Source organism: Mandrillus leucophaeus, unplaced genomic scaffold, assembly GCF_000951045.1.
Source record: "Mandrillus leucophaeus isolate KB7577 unplaced genomic scaffold, Mleu.le_1.0 Scaffold84, whole genome shotgun sequence".
In the NCBI taxonomy this organism is placed as follows: domain Eukaryota; kingdom Metazoa; phylum Chordata; class Mammalia; order Primates; family Cercopithecidae; genus Mandrillus; species Mandrillus leucophaeus.
The window spans coordinates 210,638-235,651 of NW_012109141.1; the positions used below are offsets into that span (position 1 = coordinate 210,638).

The 25,014-nt window shown below is 37.7% G+C and overlaps 1 protein-coding gene across 6 annotated transcripts in view; it reads right to left on the reverse strand.

Annotated features, from left to right (window-relative positions):
- The window catches only part of CTNNA2 (catenin (cadherin-associated protein), alpha 2), a 1,228,212-nt gene that overhangs the window by 65,269 nt on the left and 1,137,929 nt on the right, over positions 1–25,014 (reverse strand). For all 6 annotated transcript variants that reach the window (XM_011968327.1, XM_011968326.1, XM_011968331.1 and 3 more), the window contains 3 exons: positions 20,221–20,372; positions 11,353–11,466; positions 3,772–3,953 (listed from right to left, as the gene is read on the reverse strand). In XM_011968327.1, coding sequence (XP_011823717.1) covers positions 3,772–3,953; positions 11,353–11,466; positions 20,221–20,372 — 448 coding nt within the window. The remainder of the gene's footprint in view (positions 1–3,771; positions 3,954–11,352; positions 11,467–20,220; positions 20,373–25,014) is intronic.

A 25,014-nucleotide genomic window follows, 5' to 3' on the forward strand; every position in this document is an offset into this window, starting at 1 on the left:
AAAAAAAAAAAAAAAAAAAAAAAAGGTAGAAAAAGAAAATCACATCCATGAAAGCATCAGAAGTTTGAGTCTTCTTATCCATGGAAGACAATATCGACAAGAAGACTGGCCACATTGGTTTATCTCCCCATTTTAAAATTGCGACCCATAGCCCTTGTGTTTTTCTACCTTAGAGCAGATTTTGTATTTTGTGGGTTTTAAAAGATGCTATGGGTAATCTCATGTTCTGAATGCAGGAGCAATCATATTGTCCCATCTGGAGTATGTTTTTAGTTTCCTTGGAAAGAGCATCAAGCCATATAATTAACTCTACTTATATAGATTCCTGAAACATTCTCTCTTTTGGACATAGGTAATTCTGATGCAAAAGTCAATATCTGGAGTCTTTCCCGTGAAGTGGTCACTCCAAAAAAGAAAGTCAAGGAAAAGTATTACCGCATCACTGCCGTCACATCACCATTTATGAACTAATTCACATTTATTTTGTGAGAAGGTAATAAGTAGTAATGTGAAAAATCTATGCCTCAGTATATTCTGAGTTAATATACTTAGTATTCAAAATTCAAATTCTGAGTTAATCCAAGTTATTTTTTATGCCTTCTCAATACCTCTAACATGTTAATATCAAATGTGACTCTCCAATAATGAGATATAGCACATAAAAAGGGTATTTGCAAATGTATTGAACCATAAAAGTCACTTTTCAGAGACTTCTGAATATGCTTGGGAAATTTTACTAATCAGCTGAGGCAGTATGAAGACAGCACAGTGGAACAGTTGAGTGCATCTGGGGAATTTCAAGAACTCAGGTAGAACTACAGAATCACAAGTTGAACTGTTTCAGGTACTTCCTGGAATAGATTGTAAGGTCAGACATTAAACATCTACAGAATTAGGACAGAAGCCTAAAGGTCAAGAAAGGTAGACCTTGAAGAGCAAACACAAGGATTTTTATTCTGTGAAAAAAGGAGCTAATGAAAGTTTTGGTGCAAAGGAAGCTGGATGACTGCCCTTCACTGGACAGATGTGGCCTGGATGAGTGGAGAATCTGAACCGAAAGACCAACTGAGGTACTACTGAGCATGTGAACTAAGCCAGGAAATCAAGTTTGGGAAACATAGAATGATTATATGATTTCTGAGTCTAGTGCTCAGTATTTGACAGTCGGTCTCAAAACTGTTGAAGATTTGAACTTAAGTTTGATTCTAAAAACAGGTATATTCTTTGCTGTACAATTAAACTTGAGCTGTTGCTATCTGCACACCTTTTGTTATTGGGAAGCAAGACTAGCAACATGCTATTTCTTTCTGAAAAATGACATGAAAAGCATGAATTCACTCCATGCAGGATGGTGCTTCTGCCATTGTCGATGAGATGGAAGTCAAGAACTGAGTGGGAAAAAGACATGAGGCATAATCAGTTTTATCTTCCATGAAGAAGTTATTACACATATAATGAGGCAGAACCCTTCCAATTTTAATAATAATGGAGTGGATATCATTGAGATTACTGAATCAAATTAATGAATTAGCTAGTGATAAGAATAAAATAATAAGATAATAAATACCAGGGTATTGTGTACCCACATGCCCTTTACACATATACATTAAAGAAGGTAGCCAAGTTTCAATTCCTAATCAGTTATATCCATTTCTTTAAATAAGAGAAAATGGTACTTAAGAATGTTTAGAGTTACAGACCTAAAATTATTCCTCCTTGAAGTGGAATATGCAAGTGGAAGGGCAATAATAACAATGTGTAAGGTCAAATATAGTGAACTTAGGTGAGAGGCCACAAAGAAAGGCACTATTCAGCTGTCTGTAAAAAAACAGGCTGTGCAGATGGAGGCAGCAATGAAACCTCAACTTCCTATGTTGCATTTCAAACACACAGTCTACTCTGGTTCTCTAGTCATTAATTACTATACTCCTCCCTGTGCCCTAACAAAAAGAGCACAAAACTACTCATCACGCGGTGGGAAAAATTGTAACTAGTAGCTCCCTAGACATTTCATTATTTAAATCAGCATAAAATGATATGAAATTCCTAGGAAACTGAAGACACCTTCTTCTCACTTTTAAAACTATACTTTGACTAACAGACATGTGCCTTATTTAACACCATGTAATAAGACCCCTCAAATACATCTTTTATAACTGTGCCTTGACCAGTTATATAATCTAGAGAATTATAAAATGTGCTCCTGATCAAAACTAGTAACATGACCAGATTCATTATTCACTTTAATGAGATTATTTGTTCAAGTGATGCTATTAATGGATTGGATAATCATCAGATAAAGTACTAATAAAATGTTGAAAGCAAGCAAATTAAGTCATCATAGGCCTTGAGAAACAACGACTGAGGCTGCCATAATAGTCTGATTTGTAGGACGTTTCAGACTGAAATAATGGCTCAGACTTTTTTCCTGCTGTTACGTTTTGTGAAATAAATGTGTGAAGTCTACAAAGACTAACCAAATGTACAAATTTGAACTTCTCATGAATACAATGACATTTAAAAGTCTCGAAAGGCTCCTTCATAACAGTAAAGTCATTCCACTGAAGTAAAAAACAATTTTAAAATATTTGGAAAAAGGGCCAAGCTATGTCATTAGTACATATTGGCCAGAGGCAAAGGGGGTGACACAGAGATATTCCATATTAAATTATAACTTTTAATCAACTCTAGCCTTTTCTTATTAGAAGCATTCAACAACCATTAAAAAAAGTTGCCACCCATCAGATGATGTCTTGACATTCCCATATATCTTATATTATTTCAATAACAAATATCATGTTAAATCATTAATACATCTTCGCGTATATGTGTGTTTTCCAGAAAAAAACCTACGGTAAAACGCTAGTTTATATTTGTATGGCAACATTATTTATACTTGCATTATCTCTTTGGATTTAAAAACTCTCTTCTGAAGTTGATAAGACAAGTGTTATTTCACTATTTCGCAAACAGAGAGTAAGAGACCTCCCCCCAAATCACCTGATATTCTGATTCAAAATTCAGGGAGGTTCCTATTGAGTTTTGCTCTCCCTTGGTTTGCCCTTTGTGTTGAAAGGGCAGATATATCACCTTCTTTTAAAGAAGAGACCAAAATGCACTGATAGAAAGAGCACTAACCCTTGTTGAAGAAAAGTCTCCTGACAAAATTCTGACTGGTCATTTGATTTGTCAAAGGTACTAGCTCAGAGTTGAAGGAAATAAATCTTACACAACTTTAATTTCTCTGTGAAAACAATGAATCTTAGATAGTTGTACCTGATTCTTAATATGTAAGAATAAAATGTGAGCTTAAATTAATGCTAGATCACAAGCTAGTATTACAACATACTACATGTATACATGCACGCGCACGCACGTGCACACACACACACACACACACAGGTACATATTTTTCCAAAGGGATATTAACGAATCATTCACTTTATCTTCAGAATAATATTTAAGCATATTGCAAAATAGCACAGACCAAAGATGAGTCACCCATCCCCAGGGGTTTGATTTTATGACTGCCCTAGGGTAGATAATTACAACAATAATTACAACATTGAATCTATTCTCCTTGACCAAAAAGACCTACCTATCTGCTAGGAATTAAGTCCAGATCATTTTGACTTATACATGTAAATTTGTAATATCACCACCTTGCCTTGGTATATTTTAATTTTTCAGCAGGCTCTCACATGCTAATACACACTGCTACACTTCTGGGTTTAATGAAAAAATCTTCAGCTCCCTGGCTCTGGGCCTCACCTTGTGAAGTCTGTCATTTCCATCATGATCATGCACATCTGCTTGGCCAGTACAATGATATCATTGCCGCTGTCGTCCCATTTGGCCACTTCTGCATCCAGCTTGCTTTTCTCTTGATGGAATATCTCCACCTGCTCAGCTATTTTTGCCTTCTCCTCCTGCGGTAGTTGCGCCATGATGGCCTGCGTGGGTTACAGAAAAAGCGTGAGTGACGGTGACAAAGGAAGTACAGACCGTATGTTGACTCTGCCTTCTGCGGATGGCAGAGCAGGACCCTGCAAAGGCTTATGAGCTACCCTGCCATTTCGGAAAGCACGTCTTTCTCCATTCCAGGGAGGCCACGAGCACAGGCTGATAAGCGCCCCAAAGTCCCCGTCCCACTCCCACATATGAAAAATACGGAGATATCCAAAGCTACGTGCGCACTGGCAATAACAGAACTTCTCTGCCGCTTTGATGGCATATGTTTGTTCAAAAGAAGCTATTCTTGACAATTTTTATATTTGGTCTCAGGAAACTTTTACCAGATGAAAGAATGCACCTCTTTCAACACTGAAATCTGTTCAGAGAAGGGAAAAAAGAAAAACGGCCTTCTGTCGCTGGAAAGGAGAGGAATTTTAAACACTATCTGAGCATCCAAGTGGGGGAGGATGGGGCTACTTTCTGAGTGTAAATGAAGGTGTCTACAGAGAGATGCCAAACAAAAATCCCCTGCCCAGGGCATGCCAGGGACGGCACACCTACTCCCAGCCCTCCCCCATCTCCTTTAGGGTGGTGGCATGCCTGTGGCTCCTCGTTAAAGCCTTTGAGTACGTAGGCAGAAAAGTTATAATGGGATAAAGTATAAAATTAGGAAGCGTGGGTTCATTTTCAATAACTGCTAGGTAAGAAAATGTAGAAAAGGGAAAACTGCAGTCTTCTCCTTATTCATGGATTCCTTCATTTGCCAATTTGCCTACTCTCTAAAATATATTTGTAACCCCAAAATCAAGGCTTGTAGCATTTTTGTGGTCATTTGCAAATGTGGGCAGAGCAGCAAAAAATTTGAGTTGCCCGACATGCATATTCCCAGATGAGGTTGAAAAGGCAATGCTCTGCCTTCCTTTTTCAGCTCTCGTACTGTAAACAAGTGTACTTTTTACAGTCTATTTACTGCTACATTTTTCGTATCTTTGTGCTTTTTGTTAGTAACTTTGCTATTTAAAATGGCTCCAAGCATGGTGCTGAAGTGCGTCTAGTGTCCCTGAGCATGAGAAGGCTGGCATGAGCCTTATGGAGAAAATACATGTGTTAGCTAAGTTTCAATCAGGCATGAGTTACAGAGCTATTGGCTGTGAGTTCAATGTTAATGAATCAAAAATATAAAGTGTCTAAACAGAAACACCCATTAAACATAGTTATGTATTGATCAGCTGAAGAAAATGTCTTGACTGGCAGCTCTGAGGAACCTAATGCTGTATTTCCCCTAGGAGCAATGATTAAATATTTGCTAATTAAATGTTCATGATGACTTCATAGAACATAACTATCAGGAGTAATGAGAATCAACTATGTTTGTTAAACACCATTTAGGTAGCAAGCCCTGAATGAAATGTTTGACATCACCTTATCACATCCTAGCAAAACTGTATGCAACCTGCTTCACAGACAGGGGAATGTGAATAGGTGCTTCCATTCCCCTGCTTCTGGGATACACATATTTTCCAGAAGACAGACCAAGAGAGTACAGTTTGGGGGACTGCAGTTTCTGCAATGAACAAGTAAAATAACACAGGAAAAATGCTTCTTCCTAAATTGTAAATCTTCTCCCGGTGTGAGTGAATAAATTTGGAAGGACTAATAACTAGCATCAGGCAATGTGAGCTCAGAAAAACTGGGTTCAACAAGGGCTCTGTAGCTGACATGGGTTAAGACTTCAGTGTTATATGGATCTATCATTGATCTCTTCAGATAGAATATGGGTACAGTAAATCATTACCTCAAAAGGTGATGGTGGGCAGGAAATTAAATATGTTTTTTCAAAAAAAAATGAAAGTAAGCATGTATAGAATTATCATTAACATTATATTATAATTTCCGCCATTAGTTTGCCTTTCCAACTACCACTCTGGCTCATTAGTTGCCATAGGGAAAGGGATGGGCTTAGGGTCTATGTGACCATCTACAAATAGAAGATGGTTATGATTCCTTATGTATATCAACAAATACTGGGTACTGTGCTGAGACTTATGTATGTCAAACAGCAATCTACTTAATCATCCTAATACTATTACTATCTCCATTTTAATAATAATATGTAGGCCCAGAGAAATTCATAAAATTCCTAATATCACAAAATAGGCTGTAGGAACAGGATTCAAACCCACTTGAACTAAGATCATTCTTAACCATTATACACAACTGGATCATCAGTTGTGCGTGGCCATGCAGCTTACCCATTGCTCGCCAGGCTGTGCATCTTGGTGGATGCCATAGACATGAGTTGCATATGGTGTCTGATTTGCCTAACAGTATCCTTCCCAGATGCTTCTTACTGATAGCCACATCTACTAACTTCCATGGATGCATGTATGTGGCTTTAAATAGCATGTGTACATATTTTTGGATATGCACGTGTATGTGTAAATTTTAATCCATATGTAAAAATCCAGACTTGCATGAATACTATTGTTAAGATATTTAAAATACTGTATCTTAAAAGATACTGTTAAAATAGCTTTAAAATCTGTATTTAAAAAGGTACTTGATATACATGAGTTTATTATAACCTCACATCTGCAATGTTGTGTTCATAGCAAGACAGCTATTCCACTATATTTGAGATACGTTTGATTTACAGAAATTAAATATGCACCTTTTTCCTTAACTATCCCTTTCTGATGACCTATTGCTGTTTTTGGTTTATTGTCCTCCTCATACAAAAGAGCGAATTGTACTTTACTTAGACCTCACAGGTCCTAAACCAGCATCATTTAAAGCATTCGCTAGGTGCTTCTTTGTAAAAGAATTTGTAAAACTATCAGCAGACTCCCAGAGTCAATGTTCAATCCCCAGATGAAAAGCAATGCACATTTCATTGTCCCAACACAAGGTTAATTTGTGCACTGAAAGGTGTATACTTCTCTGTCAACTATAGCACTTGGGTCTCCATTATACAATTTAGCACTTGAATATTAACTGCTTTGCTTTGCTCTCTAATTAATTCCTATGAATGCCCTACTGCTAACTTCTTTATATGCTTCCCTAGGGTTTAGGCTGCCCATATCCTGCCCATAGTAGAAGCTTAATAAACATCTTTTGACTGACTGCTTAAACATTTTTCCACTCACTGCATTAGCATAATTCAAGAGAAGTTGCCAGAACTGACACATACATTCTAAGGACACAATTCTGAAGAAAAACTGTCCCCTCCAATGTAAGTTTGCAAAGGAAGATATGATTTTGACTCTAGAGATGCTTGACCTGCATAATACACTTAATGGTGTGTGACTTGGGTGAAAGCATCCTTCCATTTGCCTCTGCTTAGGTAGCTGTCAATGAGCTGAAGTCTCTTCCTAAATATTCTTAAAATGCTCTTGCTTTTAAAAATTCATAATTGACCTTTTCTGAAACTGGAATTTAAAAAAAGGTTATCTATAAACAGTAGATCACAAACTGTGAAATTTGCAAGTTAATCAAATTAGAATTCAACACATGAGTTTTAATTAGGTCTTATCAATGTAACTCAGCAGTTTGAAATGTTAACACATTAAAGCCATTCTAGCTAGAAAAAAATAGAAGCCAGCTACATTGAAATCAAACTCAATATAAAATACCTAACATGCAATTGTTCATTCCCTCAAACTAAGGGAACATGAGAAAAATTATCTTCATGGCCAAGAGGAAAGGGGACATATCAGATTTTCTGTTTGTATGATATGATTACCCGGGACAGGTTAAGTTTCTGGTTTTCACAGTAGCCAAGCACAGATGTCCAAATTGTTGATCTGCCTGATGTGGGGTCCCAAATTAGTGGTATCAGAGAAATTAATCTAAAAGGATTCCTTCCCCCAACCCCAGAGTCCCTCCCAGCCTTTCCTCTGAACCACCAACCATTTTTTGGTGATTGTTTTAAACCCTACCTATTAAAAGTGAAAATCACTGATAAAAGCAAGCAACCATTCAAGTAGCACTGAATCCTTTCTTCAGTTTAAATCTCAAGGAGATTTTGATATAATTATCTTCTAATTTCCGGAGAAAAAAATGATTTTTAAAGTCTTTGGGTCCCCAAATTGACAAGCGTTCATTTCTTAAGCATAGAGCAAGAGGCTAACATTAAGATTCAAGTACAAGAATGTTTATAAATAACAATTAAAGGGACTAAAGCTCAATGTGCCTGTTTCTACTCACTTGACTTTAAAGCAGTATAATAAATATAAGTAGTTAAGAAGTGGGTCCTTTGATTCTTACCCGTCTCTAGCTGTGAAGTGAATTGGAAAATTGAGGTAATTGTCCCATTAACTCAAGTAAAGACTCTCATGATTGCCTGAATTATCCAACTCTTTCAGGTGAAATTAGCCAGCCTTCTAATGAATGATTAGCTCAAGCCACAAGCATCATCACCATTACCACCAACTTAATTATTACATATTTATATGACAAATCCTGTGATACATTTTATCATAGAATTCTTCCTTTGACCTTATGAGGTAGCGTATGAGGAGATGAAGTGTGGAGAGGTTAAGAAAGTTGCCCCAAAGTCACACAGCTTCACTAAGTCCATATTTAAAATCAAGTCTGTGTGACTCCAAATAATATATTGTATCACCAAGGTTAAGTGCCCAGCAATTGTCACTAACCTATTTTAACTATGTCAACCTGTGGAGAAACAGTTTATATTATGTCATGTCTAGGATCAAAGGGTACCACACATCACCTCCATATTTTATCAGATCACCACCATCCATATTGATTCCCATTCATCTTCCCTCATCACTCCCGCCCCCACTCTCCTCTCCCTCAGAATGTTGTAGGCAAGCAGCAGACATGGGCATATAAAGGAAAGTTTGTAAATACTTTAATTCCAGAATTTGAGAGCAATGTTGGATGGGGTTACTAAAAGCTTATCTCCCACTTAAACCTTCTTATAGATTAATTAATCATTTTCAGAAAGGGAAACTTCTCTAAATGTGAACACAAAGTAATATCATTAACATGGGAGGACTTGCTGCAGGGAAGAGCAAATGCCTCTGTCAAAGACAAAGTTCGCCGCCTTCACAATTTGGACCAACTTAGCACACTTTGCTGGTCAAAAGTCTGACCATCTATCATTTCAGCAATTCAATGCACCCTCTTATTTCCAACTTAACAGCCATAATTCCATGTCTCTGATTTGTCATCATATAATTACAGGCTAAAATAGGCTGACTCAGTAAGTAATGCTGTCTGCTGCAAGTTAATCATACAGACCACATGATGGACCTCAAAGACAAATGAGCAAGTGTTGAATTTATAGGAGTGCTCTGTTCTTACTATCTTGGACCCTGTTTATAATTCATGCTGGAAAAACTCTCAGAAAAGACTCTAGTGTGAAGAAATAATAGATGATAAAGACAGGAGTCTCTGAATTGTATTTCCGCCCATCATCATTGACTTGAAGGCTAATGTAAATAAGGCTAGAATTCTGTTCTCAGTGAAACAGAAGTATATTGGGACTCTATTCTTCCTTGTAAAAGTGGGACTGGTCATGACATTTTGACAAGATGGTGATTATAAAGCAAGATGAGTTGTACAACCTGTCTTTGTCTTTAAGAAAACTAGTCAGTGGATACTAGGCTGCATGTATACTGAGTTGCAGTTAGTCAGTCAAATTGACTGAATTGCTTCATGTTTGGATGAATTATTCAAAATTGCCCTTTGTCAGTGACAAAAATGCTGGTTTTAATTCTGAAGATGAAATGACTGTTTAATTAGTCTGACGTTTTGCCAACACAGAGTCAAAAGATTTTCAAGTTACTGACCTTTCCAATTTTCAACATTTTAGGGGGGATTAAATAGAATCTGCAAGGAAATTTTGAAATAGGGGGCTGAATGCCTACTTTTCTGTTGTCCCACCATCGTGTGATCAGAAAGGATTTCTCTTAGAAAGGATAATTATCACAGTCATCTTTATTGAGCATTTACTGTATGTCTGATATTGTGCCCATTATTTTACAAATATTAAGGAATTAAATCTTCATAAGAATCCTATCAGGTAACCCTATTATTCACATTTTAGGGATGATAGGTCTGAAACTCAGAAAAATTAAGCAACATGTAGCTTTGAGCATGGTTCTAATGCTGCTCTTTATAATTCAAAACCAAATCTGTCTGAAAACACAGCCTTTGTCTTTAATACTCTTTTACCTTCACATCCCTCCTATTAATGTTTGTTTATATCTTTTGGGTCACTTGATTGTTGGGTGAGAATTTCAGGGCATAAAGCATGTAAGAGAAATTGGGTTTTAGACACAAAGTCTTTCTTGACTAAACGTCTCCTTCAAGTCCTCTTTATTTTAACCTCTGATTATTTTCCTTTCATAATTCTTAAGGCAGTGTGGGCTTTCTGGGGTTTCCCAATTTCTATTTTAAATTACCAGCTCTTTCTCAACCTCCTGCTTTCTATTCATTAAATTTAAATAAAACTTAACACAGAAAATTAGAATATCTAATTCTCAGTTATACTATAATCGGATTGTTTTTACTCTTTGGAAACTGAGCCTTTAAGGGGAGGAAAATTTCATCCTCCTATGCAATCTCTAAAGATTTCATCTCTCACCACCAGCTTGATTACGTACAGCTACCCTCTGGGTGATACAGCTAATCAGATTGATCCAAATTTAGGATGCTCTTTGGACCAAATGCATTGGTGAACAGTATCATGGATTACTCAAACGTCAGGCAGAGCTGGTACTCTCTCTGTTGCTTCCTGATCCTTAAACTTGCATATTTCTAATTTGTCTCTAATTTATTTTTCTATCACATGGCAGACAGATCTAGGAATACCGCCATGGAAGTAGACAGGCATCATGAGGAAACAAAACATTCTCTATCTAATGGCCTTGAACCCATTTCAAAAGATATGATCTTAGATATCATAGAACATAGGCCATTGTATGGAGGAACAGCCCAGCCATTAACAAAGTAGTACCCCGATTCCCCATTTGTCATTGCCTCTTGTGTTGACAAGCTCGGAGACTTCAGGAAGAACAATGGTGACTGTGCCAATGCAAAATTTGCTGTATTACAGTGTCCCCTATCAGTTTATCATCCAGTTGTAATACCCAACTCCAACAAAATCAATTATACACATAAAAGCTTGCTATGATGTGGTTGCTATGTTTCTAGTGATACCAAAAGAGGGGAGTTAGAGGAATCAGGAGCAGTGGTGGTTATTTTCACTGTGTAAAACGTGATTTGCTATAAACCACCTCAGATGAGAGCACAGATTTCTGACCCATGAATCTCTGGGGTACCACATCTCTGGAGTTTAGAAATACCCTCAAACCATTTTAGTAAACACAGGCCATGTGGGCCAAGCCAAAGTCTTACATGACCACTCACCCGTGCGCTCTGCCCTGCAATGAGCTGGTCATCCTCAGTCTGAACACTTGTCCTACTACGCACATCGTAATCTTCCTGCTCAAAGTCAGAATCATCCTCTAGTTCTTCTGGGGTCTAAAGACAAAAAGAGAAAAATCAGCATATTTAAATTGATAACCTTCACCCCCATCCACACACTTCATTGCAAAGGCTAAATATCCCTCAGAAAGCAGAGCTCATAGCATCCTACATAGCATCCACACAGCTATGTGGGTGGGTATTAGCTGGAATGCAGTCAGAAAAATCAAGCTGCCCTAATTTACTTTAAAATATATATTTTATTATTTCCTCATACAGGTATAGTAAGTCTAACTTGAAGTGATATGCTAATTTTAAGAAAAATTATATTTGTGTATTATTTCTACCCATCCAAATTGATTGAAAGAAAAGAACCATCAACAACAAAATTTACACCTATGCTTCTATAATGCCACTTTTGCTCTATAAACAAAAAAAGTTGATTATCTCCAGGCCAAAGGCTAGACCTGAGGGAATAACTGGTCACAAAGCCATAAGGTATAAAGGTTATAAGCACAGGCTCTAGAGTCAAGACTGCCTGAATATGAGCCCCTGTGTGCTCATAAATAAACTATCTTACCTCTCTTAGTTTGACTTCTTCCTCTGTAAATTGAGGTTGATAACAGTAGCTACCTCTATGATTGCTGTGAAGATTAGGAAATGTGTTCTCTGTATAGTGTCAGACACAGAGTAGGTATTTTTTAAATGTTTGCCATCATTATTACTTGGGGTTTGTTGTTTGTTTAGAGACAGGGTCTCACTGTGTAGCCCAGGCTGGAGTATAGCAGTGTGATCTTGGCTCACTATAACTTCCACCTCCCAAGTTCGAGTGATTCTTGTGCCTCAGCCACCCAAGTAGCTGGGATTACAGGTTTACACCATCATGCTTGGCTACTTTTCGTATTTTTAGTAGAGACAAGGTTTCACTGTGTTGGCCAGGCTGGTCTTGAACTCCTGGCCTCAAGTGATCTGCCTGCCTTGGCCTCCCAAAGTGCAAGGATTACAAGCATGAGTCACTGTGCCTGGCCCATCATCATTATTAGGATTTTTAAATCAATTCATTCATCAAAGTTTATGAAATGAAGCTACTGATTACCACATACCCATAAAGGATTTAATAACTTTTACATATATATTATCAATTTAGCTCAGATGAGCACAGTGACATTAGGGATCTTTCTCTATTTAGAGGTAATACAAGGTGCAGGTAAGTTAAGACATGTGCCCCATGTCCCTAAATTAGTTAATAAAGAACCAGAAGTTACATCTAAACACCCAAGTGTATCTGACTCCAAACATACTTCTCATTAGTTTTTGTTGTAGTTTATTCACATAACAAATTTAGCAAGACGTAAAGTTATAAAATGGCTTAAAAAGAGTAGAGTTAGATCAAGATCCTTTCCAATCTATAACGTCAGTGATAAGGAAAAGATAAGAAAGAATCCATAAGCCCAGGAGTAAAATACCTTTCCATCTTCAATGGCAATAATAATAGATAACTGTGCATTAAGCGCTTAACATGTGTCTGTCAATGTTTTTCCTAAGTGCTTTACAGGCACTAACTCATGCAGGTTTCTTAACACTCCTTTGATGTAGACACTATTTTCTCCATTTTCCAGGTAAGAAAACTGAGGCATGAGAGGTTTTATCGTGCTCTAAGGCTTTGCTAACTCTATGAGGTTAAATTCGAAAGGTGGAAGGATGGTGGACAAAAGTAAGAGAGTGAATCAGTGTGAGATTAACCTGACAGGAGATGGTCTTCCACAGACTGCCTCTTGGCATATAGTAGGACCACATTCCAGGGTGATGCCTTTCAAAAGAAAAGAGTAGACCGCAAGGAATACCAATGATGCAGTTGCCCATTCCCCATCCAAAAGGGCACATTTTTTTCCTGCTGGTTTCTTTGGCTACCACAGTGTAATTAATCAGGTGCGGTTATTGATGAAGCCTTGAGATTGGTCAGACAGGCATAAAATGGGGTCCTTCATGCCAATATCACGTTATGCCTAGTAATTTTCCAAGCTTTGGCATATCACACTTGTTTTTCCTTCTCTCTCACCATTAACCTTATTAACATTCACTCAGTCATCTACAGATGTTTACTTTCATAGGAATATTAAAATAAGGAGAGAAGAAAGAGGTTTTGTTCCCGTATTTTATTAACTAAAGCAGGGGTACAGTAGGCAGAGCCCAGTTCAAATAACTGGTTGTGTTTTTATTGTGGACAGAGACAATATTCTCTGATCATTCCTCCCTCTTTTGCAGTGTACTGTGGGACAGTTATAGCAAGTTGGTAAATTCAGCTGACAGATGAGATGACAAGATTACAAGCACTTTCTGTCATTAGTTCTTGAAAGAGAAAAAGTAAAATCGAAAATCTCATTTAACAAAAATAAGCAGAATATGACAGTGCTTATAGTACTGTGTCCAAACATTTCAGTGATCTGTGCATTTAGTAGAGGAGTCAATGACAAACCCAACCTGGCAGCATAAGGCTAATAATGATGAGTTTTTATTCAAGTGACAATGGCCCAAGAACCAAAATAAAGAAAAAAACATTAAAATCAAAAGAAATATTAACCTGGATGAGGACTCAGGGGACCTGCATGTTTTGACCTAACTCTGCCACTCACAAACTATATGTCTTTGGCAAGTCACTTAGTTTCACTGCTTCTGTGTCTCCCTGCTCATAAAACGGAGATTATAATTGCTATTTGCACTTTCTGCCCCACAGGACTCCTAAGCTCAGATGTATAGGAAAATGCTTTAGGAACCATAAAAATTAACTAAATTCATAAATGATGGTGATAATTACTGTGCTTAATAATAAAATACAACACCTAATAACAACAACAGCAATAATAATGGCAATCATTGTTTATCACCCACTATGGGACAAGCATTCAGCTAAAGAATTTGATCCTTACAAAAACCTAATGAAATAAATGTAATCTCCATTTTATAGGTGTGTGAACAGGCTCAGAATTGTTGAGTATATTTCCCAAAGCATCACACCTAGCAAGCGGCAGAGGTGGACAAGTTGAAGGTTTCAGAGCTCATGCTTTTAACCATCACAAATACCACCAGACAAACAGATGAGCTTAAGCTATTTTCATGTGCCTTAAACATGAAACATAACCATCCAACCCATCCATATAAATAGTTCTGGGCATGTGCAGTTTGCTAATTGCACGTGAGTGTGTCTCCTACTCATGGCATTAATTTTTGAATTACTCATTTTTAAAACTGTGAGTGCTATTTTTTAGTTGGTCAAAGACCTCCATGAATTAAAGGAAACATGGAAAATTACAGAGGATCTGCAAATGGGCCCAGGAAGATTACACTTGTATTACTAGATAGTGTTACAGGGTAAAGGAATACATAAAATAAATAGTTCACTGTACTGGAGGATAGAGACTGAGGGTGAAAGTTCTATGTGCTCTTTGGGAAGGCCTTTCTCAATAAACAGAAACCACTTAAAGTCTACTCCTAGTTTCCTGCTTCCACTACTTTCTGTTTTGTTGTCGAAGTGGGTCATATCTGTAAAATGGCACAAAGTATTCAGACTCTAAAATCTCTCTGAAGAGTCTACGAGATCGACTTGTGCTCATTACAGGGGCCAGCCAAGGGAGATCATGTGGCTTGACCAGGGTCATACCACATGTCAGTTGTAAAACAGGACCCATTCATCTGCTGCTGGTGCTTGATTTCCTCTGCAACAGCCTCTATAGAGAAACACAGTGAGAAAGTATTGAATGATTCAGTCATTTCACCTGGACATGTGAGTTGTTGAGTAAATTTTACACGTGAGCCCAGGCGAAATGACTCTGAATCCTTCAATATTTTCTCATGTCTCATAAAATGTAATAAGAACCATTGAAAGAAAGGGCCCAAATGTGTATGAGAATTTCACTGGGAGAAGGCTGAGAATATAGGTTGGCAAGAGAGTTTAAAAGATGCATGAGGTAGGATTTCCCAACAGAGCTCAACACCATTGGAATGGGCTGCAGACTAGAAAATCAAATTAGAGATCCAAAGGCCTAAAACAAAACAAAACAAAACAAAATAAAATAAATTTTAATCAGGGGTGATTGGCAACCAGCGACTCTGGCCTGGCCTGGATTACTCTGGAGGCTCCTACCTGATCTTGCTTCTGCTCTTGCCCCATACATTCTGTTCTCACTAGCATAGCCATGGTGGTTCTTTTAAGGTCTAAGTCAGATCACACTATTCCCCTGCTCAGAACCCTCCAATGGCTCGCAACTCATTCAATAAGGTCCCTTAGGTCTCTAGGCCAAGTTTCTGGCTCCAACCTTTGCACTTGCCATTCCCTCTGCCTGAAACATACTCTGCCTGAATACCGTTAGGGCTTATTTCTTCTTCCTTCTCCCAGTATCTTCTCAAATGCCACCCAGGTATTTCCTTTCATAAGATCCATGCCCACCAGAAGCTCTATCCCTTTAGGCTACTTTGGTTTTCTCTGTGGCCCAATGTCTGACATTATATTTCCTTGTTTATTCTCTGTCTCCTACCGGAAGAATAGAAATCCTGTGAGGGTTATAAGCTTTCAGCAAATAAATGAATAACCTAGACAGAATTACCAATTTTTAATAATACTGAACTATTTCTAACTAATAAAACTAGACACCTTAAGAGGCCATGTTGATTAACAGGATGGTGACAATCTATAATAAGTAAATTTTGTTGCATAAGTAGTTTATAAAGTCTTTTCAACCCTTTTATTTTTTAACTGTGACAAACATTGACTCCAGCTCCTATAATTTTGATAATACTATTGACTTATTTAACAAGTTCTAGTTCTTTAATTGACTATATAAAGACAAACTTCATCCTACTAGAATGAAGAAAAGAAATGTTTCCTGGGAGCATGCTAAGTGCTAGATCTATGCTACTCCTTCATAACTGTGGTAACATTTGTCACCACTTGTGTACAAATGAAGTGCAGACAGGTAATTAGCATGCTGATGATCCCAGAATAGTTGAGCTGAATTCCAAACTTTACTGCTTTAAAGCACCCTCACGTAATTTTTTTCACGGTGCCCTTAGGCTAAAAAAACAAGAACAAACAAATAACTATAACAATTATGTCCATTATGCAGAGTTTGGCCCAATCAACCTAATCAATTTTTATAACCTATAACAACAAGTTATTATTGGAACCTGTTATATACTGTACTTCTTCTCAAATGTTGGAATCTAAATGGACACTCATCAATTCTAGAGATTCCTTTTTACCAGTGATTGCTACAAACCCAGCAGCACATATGAATCAAAAGATATGTACCAACGTAACGTTTAAACTGTGATTTGTAACTAATATTTCATACAGAATTCAAGAGATGTCTATGTGCTACTTTGAAATTTTAAAATATCTGGCAATGCTCCAAGGCACCTTGATACATAGTTTGGGAGATGTGAAGTTAAACTACAGACCTTTATCTGAACCCTGTTCCAGGCCCTATTATTTCTTTTACCTGCTTTTGAAAGTATCATACACAACCAAATTAATGAGTTCCAAATGCAAAAGATTCATCTATAGATATCATCATAGATCTTTCAGAGTCATTCTTACAAGAAGCAACTACTGTTTCATTGAATACAAATCTCCTGACACCAAGATATTACCACCTTCTACCCTACCCACTTATCTTAATTTACAATGCAAAAGTTTAACTTTTTGTCTTGAATATATACTTGGTCCTCATTATTTATGGATTCCTTACTTATTTGTCTACTCTCTAAAATTTATTTGTAATCCCCCAAATCAATAACTATCTTGTTATTCCCAGACATCAAGAGTGTAAAAAATCTGAGTCACAGGATGTGCATGTTCCCAGCTAAGGTCAAGCGCCACAGTGCTCTGCCTTTTTGTTTAAGGTCTCATACTGGAAACAAGTGCTCTTTTTCTGGTCTATTTAGTGCCACTTGTCTTGTGCTTTTTGTTGGTGATTTCTCTATTTAAAATGGCCTCCAAGTATAGTGCTGAAGTGTCATCTAGTGTTCCCAAGTGCAAGAGGTGTGATGTACCCTACATAAAGACACATGTGTGTTAGATAAGCTTTGTTCAGTCATCAGTTAGCACAGTTGGCCATGAGTTCAGTGTTAATGAATCAACAGTATATTGTTTTGTTTTGTTTTTGAGACGGAGTCTCACTCTGTCACCCAGACTGGAGAGCAGTGGTGTGATCCCAGCTCACCATAACCTCTGCCTCCCACATTGAAGCAATTCTCTTCTCTCAGTCTCCCAAGTAGCTAGGATTACAGATGCACACCACCACGCCCAGCTGATTTTTGTATTTTTTTTTTTTTTTTGGTAGAGATGGGGTTTCACCATGTTGGCCGGGCGCAGGTGATCTGTCTGCCTTGGTCTCCCAAAGAACAATACATATTACAGAAGGTGTCTTTGAACACAAACTCACATAAAACAAGGTTAAGTATTGATCAGTTGACAAAAATGCGGCCAGAAGCTCACGGTCACCTAACCCTGCATTTCTCCTAGGAGCAATGATTCAAGATTCACAAATTTGGTGTTCACAGTGAATTTGCAGAACACTACTGTAAGAAATGAGAAATGACTATATGTTGGTCTGCCAGATTTGTGTATATATTTGTAAGCCACTTTGTGGGGATAATCAGAAAATTCCTATGTACCTGACAGATCCCAATGGACAAGCCTCAGGAGGAAGGAAAAAAAAAAAGTTTTATGAAGGAGGGGTAGAGTAGATTGCTCCAAGAGAAAAGGGAGGTTCTGAAAGCTGAGGCTGGAATACAGTAAGAACAAGCTTTGTTCTTCAGAGGGTTGCCTGGAGCTGGCCTGAAGCACTCGGATACCAACATCACCATTAAATATGTATTGACTGCCAAGAGACAAGATGATAAAGAACTTGACCCTTCAGGGTCCTTTCTGTATTAGTTTTGGGGGAAAAAATCTTTCTTTGCAGCCTGTGGGAAGGAAGGAGGTATGGTCAAATTTTCTTGGAAAGAAACAATTCTACCTGTCTTATTGTCTATCTTCCTTAGTACAAGGGATTTTTTTAAAGTAGACTCAACCATTACATTCAGACAGAAAACCAAGAAATCATTTAAGTGCAAAATGAAGCCATTTGGGTGCTGAATGGAGAAGGATTTTAAAAATAACAATTTGTACACACTGTACACTTCTCTCCTAAATTTTAAGTGGTGTGAAATCCATCTAATCAAATCACTTAAAATGTCCAGATAGAGAAATGACACTTCATGTGACAAAGACATGACATTTTATCTAAAATTGTGTGTGTATGTGTGTGTGTTACAGCTCATGAATGAGCAAGTGAATGATGGCTATAAACTTCCTCAGCCTCCCAGATGAATGGTTGTCACAAACATATGAAGGCTAACAAAGCAGAAAAATGGCAAAAGAGGGAATATATCTTGAGGATTACAGTGGGATTTAGTACCAAAAATGCTTTGAAAATATAACTCTCATGCTCTATTACCTTATTTCACAAGTTAGTACATAATGGGAAAAAATGATCTAATTTGTTATGGGCCTAAAAGGCTGACTATCTTCCCTTGTCCTCTCTTCCAATTCTTTTATCTCTTTTCTCTGTCATCCTCCCATCTTTCTAGGCATCTCTCTCTCCCTCTTTCTAGCGCACACACGCGCGCGCGCGCACGCACACACACACACACACACACACACACACACAGATTTAGGCTCTGTGCCAAACAAAACACCATAGTGTGCCATAAAATGATATTTTGGACACATTTGGTTAAATAAAATGTATTTTAAAAATCGTAACTAATTTCACCTTTTTCTTTTTTCTTTTTTAGTGTGTTTACTAGAATATTTTAAGTCACAAGTGTGGATACCATTCTACTGGACAGCATGCTTTTGGGATTAGCACTGCAGAAGCCCCACTTCTGCTTCAATTATAACAGCCATAAATGTGCTTTTGCATATGCAGTATATTTGAAGAAATAAAGATTATTATGTGGCTAATAAATATGTGTGAACATTACTATGCTAAACTGTTGGTTAGATAAGGAGAAAAAACTTCATCTTATAATGGATTATAAAGCAGTTAAATAAAATGAGGTTAGCTAGATGTCTTAACAGACATATGTGAATGTGCCTTGTGGGTGAACAAAGAAAGTTATAAATGAAACTATACGACATTTTAAATCAACTATAATATGTATTTTCTAGGCCTGTGTATATATATTAATTGTTTAGACAACATTTTGGAAGACACACCTACCTGACAACAGAAATCTGAAGATGGGAAGATAGTGGAGTAGGAACTAAGAGGTTTGATGTTAGGCTATCCAGCCTTATTTATACTAAATTATTTTTATGCAAAGAGAATGTAATTATGTACCACTTCATAGTTGCACAATGATAATAACCATTATTATTATGTGTTATTATTATAAACATTACTATGCTGTGTAATCTTCATTTCTTTCTAGCCCATGATCTTTGGATCCTGATGGGAAGAGTGTTAGTAAGAGGTACAAATGGAAAATAGCAGGGGTATCCCTAAAGGCTGTAAGAAACTGAGGAGATAATGAATGCAAGAAATAGGCAGGGAGTTGCCCTTCAGAATATTCAGTGCTCACCTGAGCTCATTGATATTACTTATCCCTTCATAAGTATTAAGCTCACTTTGTCTGACTAAATAAGGAGCCAAACAGCTTACCAAGTTAAACTCAGTAATTACAAAATAAATAATCAATAAGAGAGTTAACTCTTTAGTTTCCTACTAGGAGTTCTGACCTGCTCTGAGCTACAGAGGCCTCACATACCCTGATCATCAGCACAGCCTTTCTGATGTCCCGAACGCCGTCATACACCAGGCGAGAGGCATCGATGAACTCATTCTCCTCAAATGGTTGAGGAACGTTGGCACTCAGGGCTTCAATGGCAACCTCTACTTGTTCAGCAAAGCGTGGCATCACTGGGTTAAAAATAAAAAGCAGAGGATTAGGCAACTTTTCTCTCACTACCTCTCATTCCAGCTTTTGGACAAAGTGGCAGGTGCCCGGGTATTCTAACAGTTAAGTGGAGCAAGACACTCATCTGTCCAGTTTGAAGTCAGCCCAATTTAGTAGTCTTTATGACAGTTACCTCGGCAGCAGGGAAAGAAAACTTTCCCAATTGTTATTCTATGCATAGTGATGGTTTGCAAAAGAGAAAGTTTTTGAAACCTGCCCACAGTAGTGTGTGAATATAGTTTTCATGTTACCCTAACCCCAAACTGAGTTGTATTTCTGCTAGTTACTGCTGGTTACTGGTTACTGTAAATCCTTGGCCAAGTTTTAACCTGTTTCTTTGTCTATAAAATATAATAAAATCCTACTTCATGATTCAGTGGGATAATGCAAAAAAGTTTTGGGTGGAATCTGGCCCTTTGGAAGTATCAATAAATATTTAAGTAGTATTGGATGTTAGAGTCATAGCTGGTGAGTAGTAGACCTTAACCCATGTGGCTTCACAGTCAAGTGTGGATGAAATGATGCAACCCATCCCACTTCTGTTAGAAATACAGGACTTGAGACATGGGGGAGGGGAGGGTGAAGCAAGGGAAGCTGGGGAAGGACTGTGTAATAGAAAAGAGGGAAACACAGGATATTTCAGCAGAAAGGCCTATGGAAAGAGAAGATCAATGGGCTCAAAGATAAAGTGTTCCATCTTACCAGGACCACCTGGATGTGAAAGAGGACATGTATATAAATTTCTAAAATGCTGACACTTTGTTCTTTTCACAGGGATCCTGCACATACCCTAGAGATTTGTGGAAAGTAAACTCAGTGGAGTGTCTGGAAAACCTCCACTAACTTCTTAAAAGATGCTGCTGATTCACTGATTCTCAAAAATTATAATTCAATTTTCTCAGCTGTTATCCTGTAACAATCAATTCATATAGTAAATGAAAGCCATAAGCATATTTGTTTTATTTACAAGGACGACAAAATAGAAACATCATTCATCTATTTCCCTTTCTGAACTTTCATGGCTGATTCCTCTTTATACTCACTTTCATCCTCTGTGGATACTTTAATATCCATTTTAATCCCTGTGTGAGAAATTCTGCTAAATTACTTTACTCTCTAGGGTCAGAGTATTCAAGATAAAACATTCCTGGAAGAACGTATTTCTACCAGGAAAAGTCAGACTGAAAAAAGGAGGGGGAGACAGCAGGGTTAGAGGAAAACTGTGTGCCCACACTTCAGTAGAAATTTTCGAAACCACAGCATGCATGGGGAAATCTCCTTCTCTGGATGAATTACTGTAATTGGTTCTCTATATTACTTGAATTTCTCATTTGGGCTTTTAAGTTATATTTAGATAAAAGAATTTGGGAAATAGTAAGATGTACTGCCACAAATATGAATCAAATAAAACTACATTTCTAAAAATCACTGCATTAAACTCAGACTATTTGAGTTATTCATTTGTATTGGGAATAAACTTTTTTAAATGACTGAATAGTGAGCATGAAATTATTTTTGCATATATTAGAATTTGGGAATAAGCATCTTCTTAAATTACAAGTTCCCTCTTTCTTAAACTGCGTTATATTAATGCCACTCCATGATGTCTACGTTGCCATAAGTATGACCATCAGTGATGTTATAGTTCTATGTAATACCGCAAAGTAGCTTTCAGGGGCATAAAACTGTTTATCCCTGTGGGTATAACTGATAAAGAATTAGTGCTCCTACATGTATATAAAATAAATAGACTACTTCCACAAATCAGTAAGGAAAAATATTAAAAACTGACAGAGAATTAGCACACTCAATTCACAGAAAAGCAATCCTTATTGCTGATAGATACACAGTAAGTCTTCACTCATAATCAGACAAATTATAATGTAAACAATGAGATGTAATTCCATACTTATGGACATAGGTAAACAAATTAAAGCATGATAATATTAATCATATTGAGCATGGAGACAAAGTGGTACCTTTCTACTACAGATGGGAGCACAATGGTTACACATCGTTTCGGCAAGTGCTTTGACAAAATCTAGTAAAATCCACTCCCTGTGATTTGGGGCATTCTCTAGGGGCTTGGCCAAATATTAACTTCTAAAGAGATGCTGATTAGGAGGGGTAAGTAATTATACATTAGAGTCACAAAAATGTTTTTGTGTCTCTATGGTTACAGTTGTTTCCTCCTAGGTTATATATTCAAAGGGTTAAGAAGAAAATTATACAAAACCTGAGAATGAAAATAACTGCTTTAAGGGAGCTCTGTCGACAGGCTCTACCCCAGCCCTATTCTGAATCCTCCAACTCATGAACCACTTTAAGATGCTCATTGCACCGGGTGCAGTGGCTCACACCTGTAATCCCAGCACTTTAGGAGGCTGAGGTGGGCGGATCACGAGGTCAGGAGATCAAGATCATCCTGGCTAACATGGTGAAACCCCGTCTCTACTTAAAAAACACAAAAAAATTAGCCTGGCCTGGTGGGAGGCACCTGTAGTCCCAGCTACTCGGGAGGCTGAGGCAGGAGAATAGCCTGAACCCAGGAGGCAGAGCTTGTAGTGAACCAAGAGTGCCCCACTGCACTCAAGCCTGGATGAAAGAGCGAGACTCCGTCTCAAAAAAAAAAAAAAAAAGAAAAAAACTAGATGCTCATTTCAGATCCACAGACAGTACATCTGGGTGGGAAAAAAGAGACTTAGGGATGTGAATCAGGGGATAGTCAATATATTAAAGTGAATAAGCCCTGAGGTCAAAGTTTGAGTGGGAAAGCAATATCCTTTGAGTAGGAAAAGAAACATTTGTGAAAAATTTTAAAATACACAAATGAAAACTCTGCATAATTTAAACATATACATTTGTATATGTTCTTACATGTTCTAAAAGGATATATACCACTTTAAATATAGTAGTTACCTTTGAGATGGAAGGAGAGACATTTGTTATATTAGTCTCTGCTTTTTTGTATCTTTGAATCTTTTCATAATTCACATGTTTAAAAAGAAATCAAACTATTCTCAAGGTTGTACTTCTTATAGAACTGGGCTCTGAAAAAATAAAGTTCTATCAGATGGCCCAGAACACGATAGAAACCAATCTGAACAATATCATTAAGCGGGGAAGTCCCTCAGAAATTGTGACTGTAATCAAACACTTAATATTCTGCCTTAGTAACTGCCAACTAAGAAGCTGAGTGGGAAAATGCCCACCCCTCAGACCGCAACCCGCATGAACACACCTTTATTTGCATGAAGACCTTTCTCAAATATAAAGGGGTGAGAAAGGTTATAGTGTTGCTTTGTTTGTGCAAGGTCACCCTGAGGAAGAGATGGGGAGGAGGACAAGGTAGAAGGTGACATTCTATTAGGTTGGTGCAAAAATAATTGCAGTTTTTGCCATCTTGCTAAAACCACCTCCTGGCCTGATACTGCACCCAAGGAAGAGAGAAGAAAGCTAAAACCTAAATGGATGATTTTCATGGGGGATGCTCTGCAACTCAGAATACATCTAGTAATGCTGTGACACCAAGTTTGGAGAAGAGGATTCTATTTGCACCAGCATGGCATACAGTATCTCTCTAGTGAGATTTGGATGGTAGGGCTTTGGTGTAAACAACAGTGTTATTGAGCTGGGGTTGTCAGAAGAGGCAGAAACAATGAACTTTTATGAAGAGATTAGAACAGAAATACCATCAACCTTTCAAGGAAAAAAAAAAAGACGGGGGAGAGGGCACAAGTTCTTTATTTTTAAAATAGAGGCTCAGAGTGCAATTGAGCATTAATTAATATTTAAACCATCTTACTATATTCTTTGGCCAGTAAAACATAAAACTTGAAATCATTCAATTGATTACATTTACTGTAACTGACAAGACATCTATTTTTTTTCTTACCGTAAGTCAGTGTTTTTCTGGGTCTAACCCTTAAGAAACTCTTTCTCTGAGACCAATCCTAAGCACATTCAATATTTATTTAGGGATTAGTCAACTGCTACTGTTCTTTAAACACCAATATCCCTGCTCTCCACATTGCTGCTCTTTGCTCATTCGGTCTTATCCTATTCTGCCTTTAAGAGTGATGAGGCTGGGCACGGTGGCTCACATCTGTAATTTCAGCACTTTGGGAGGCCGAGGTGGGTGGATCACCTGAGGTCAGGCGTTCAAGAATAACCTGGGCATCATGGTGAAAACCCACCTCTACTAAAAATACAAAAATTAGCCAGGCGTGGTGGTGGGCGCCTGTAATTCCAGCTACTCGAGAGGCTGAGGCATGAGAATCTCTTGAACCTGGGAGGCAGAAGTTGCAGTGAACCGAGATCGCACCACTGTATTCCAACCTGGGTGACAGAGCGAGACTCCGTGTCAAAAAAGAAAGAATGATGAGACATAAAAACAAAAGTTTATAGAACAATGACCCATCTTGACAGAACCTAAGATGTTAGTTTGACTATTAATTCTTCTAATCCTTTGGTAATGTGTAAAAAAACTAGATCTGGTGCAGTGGCTCACATCTGTAATCTCAGCACTTTGGGAGGCCGAGGCGGGTGAATCACAAGGTCAGGAGATCGAGACCATCCTGGGTAACACAGTGAAACCCCATCTCT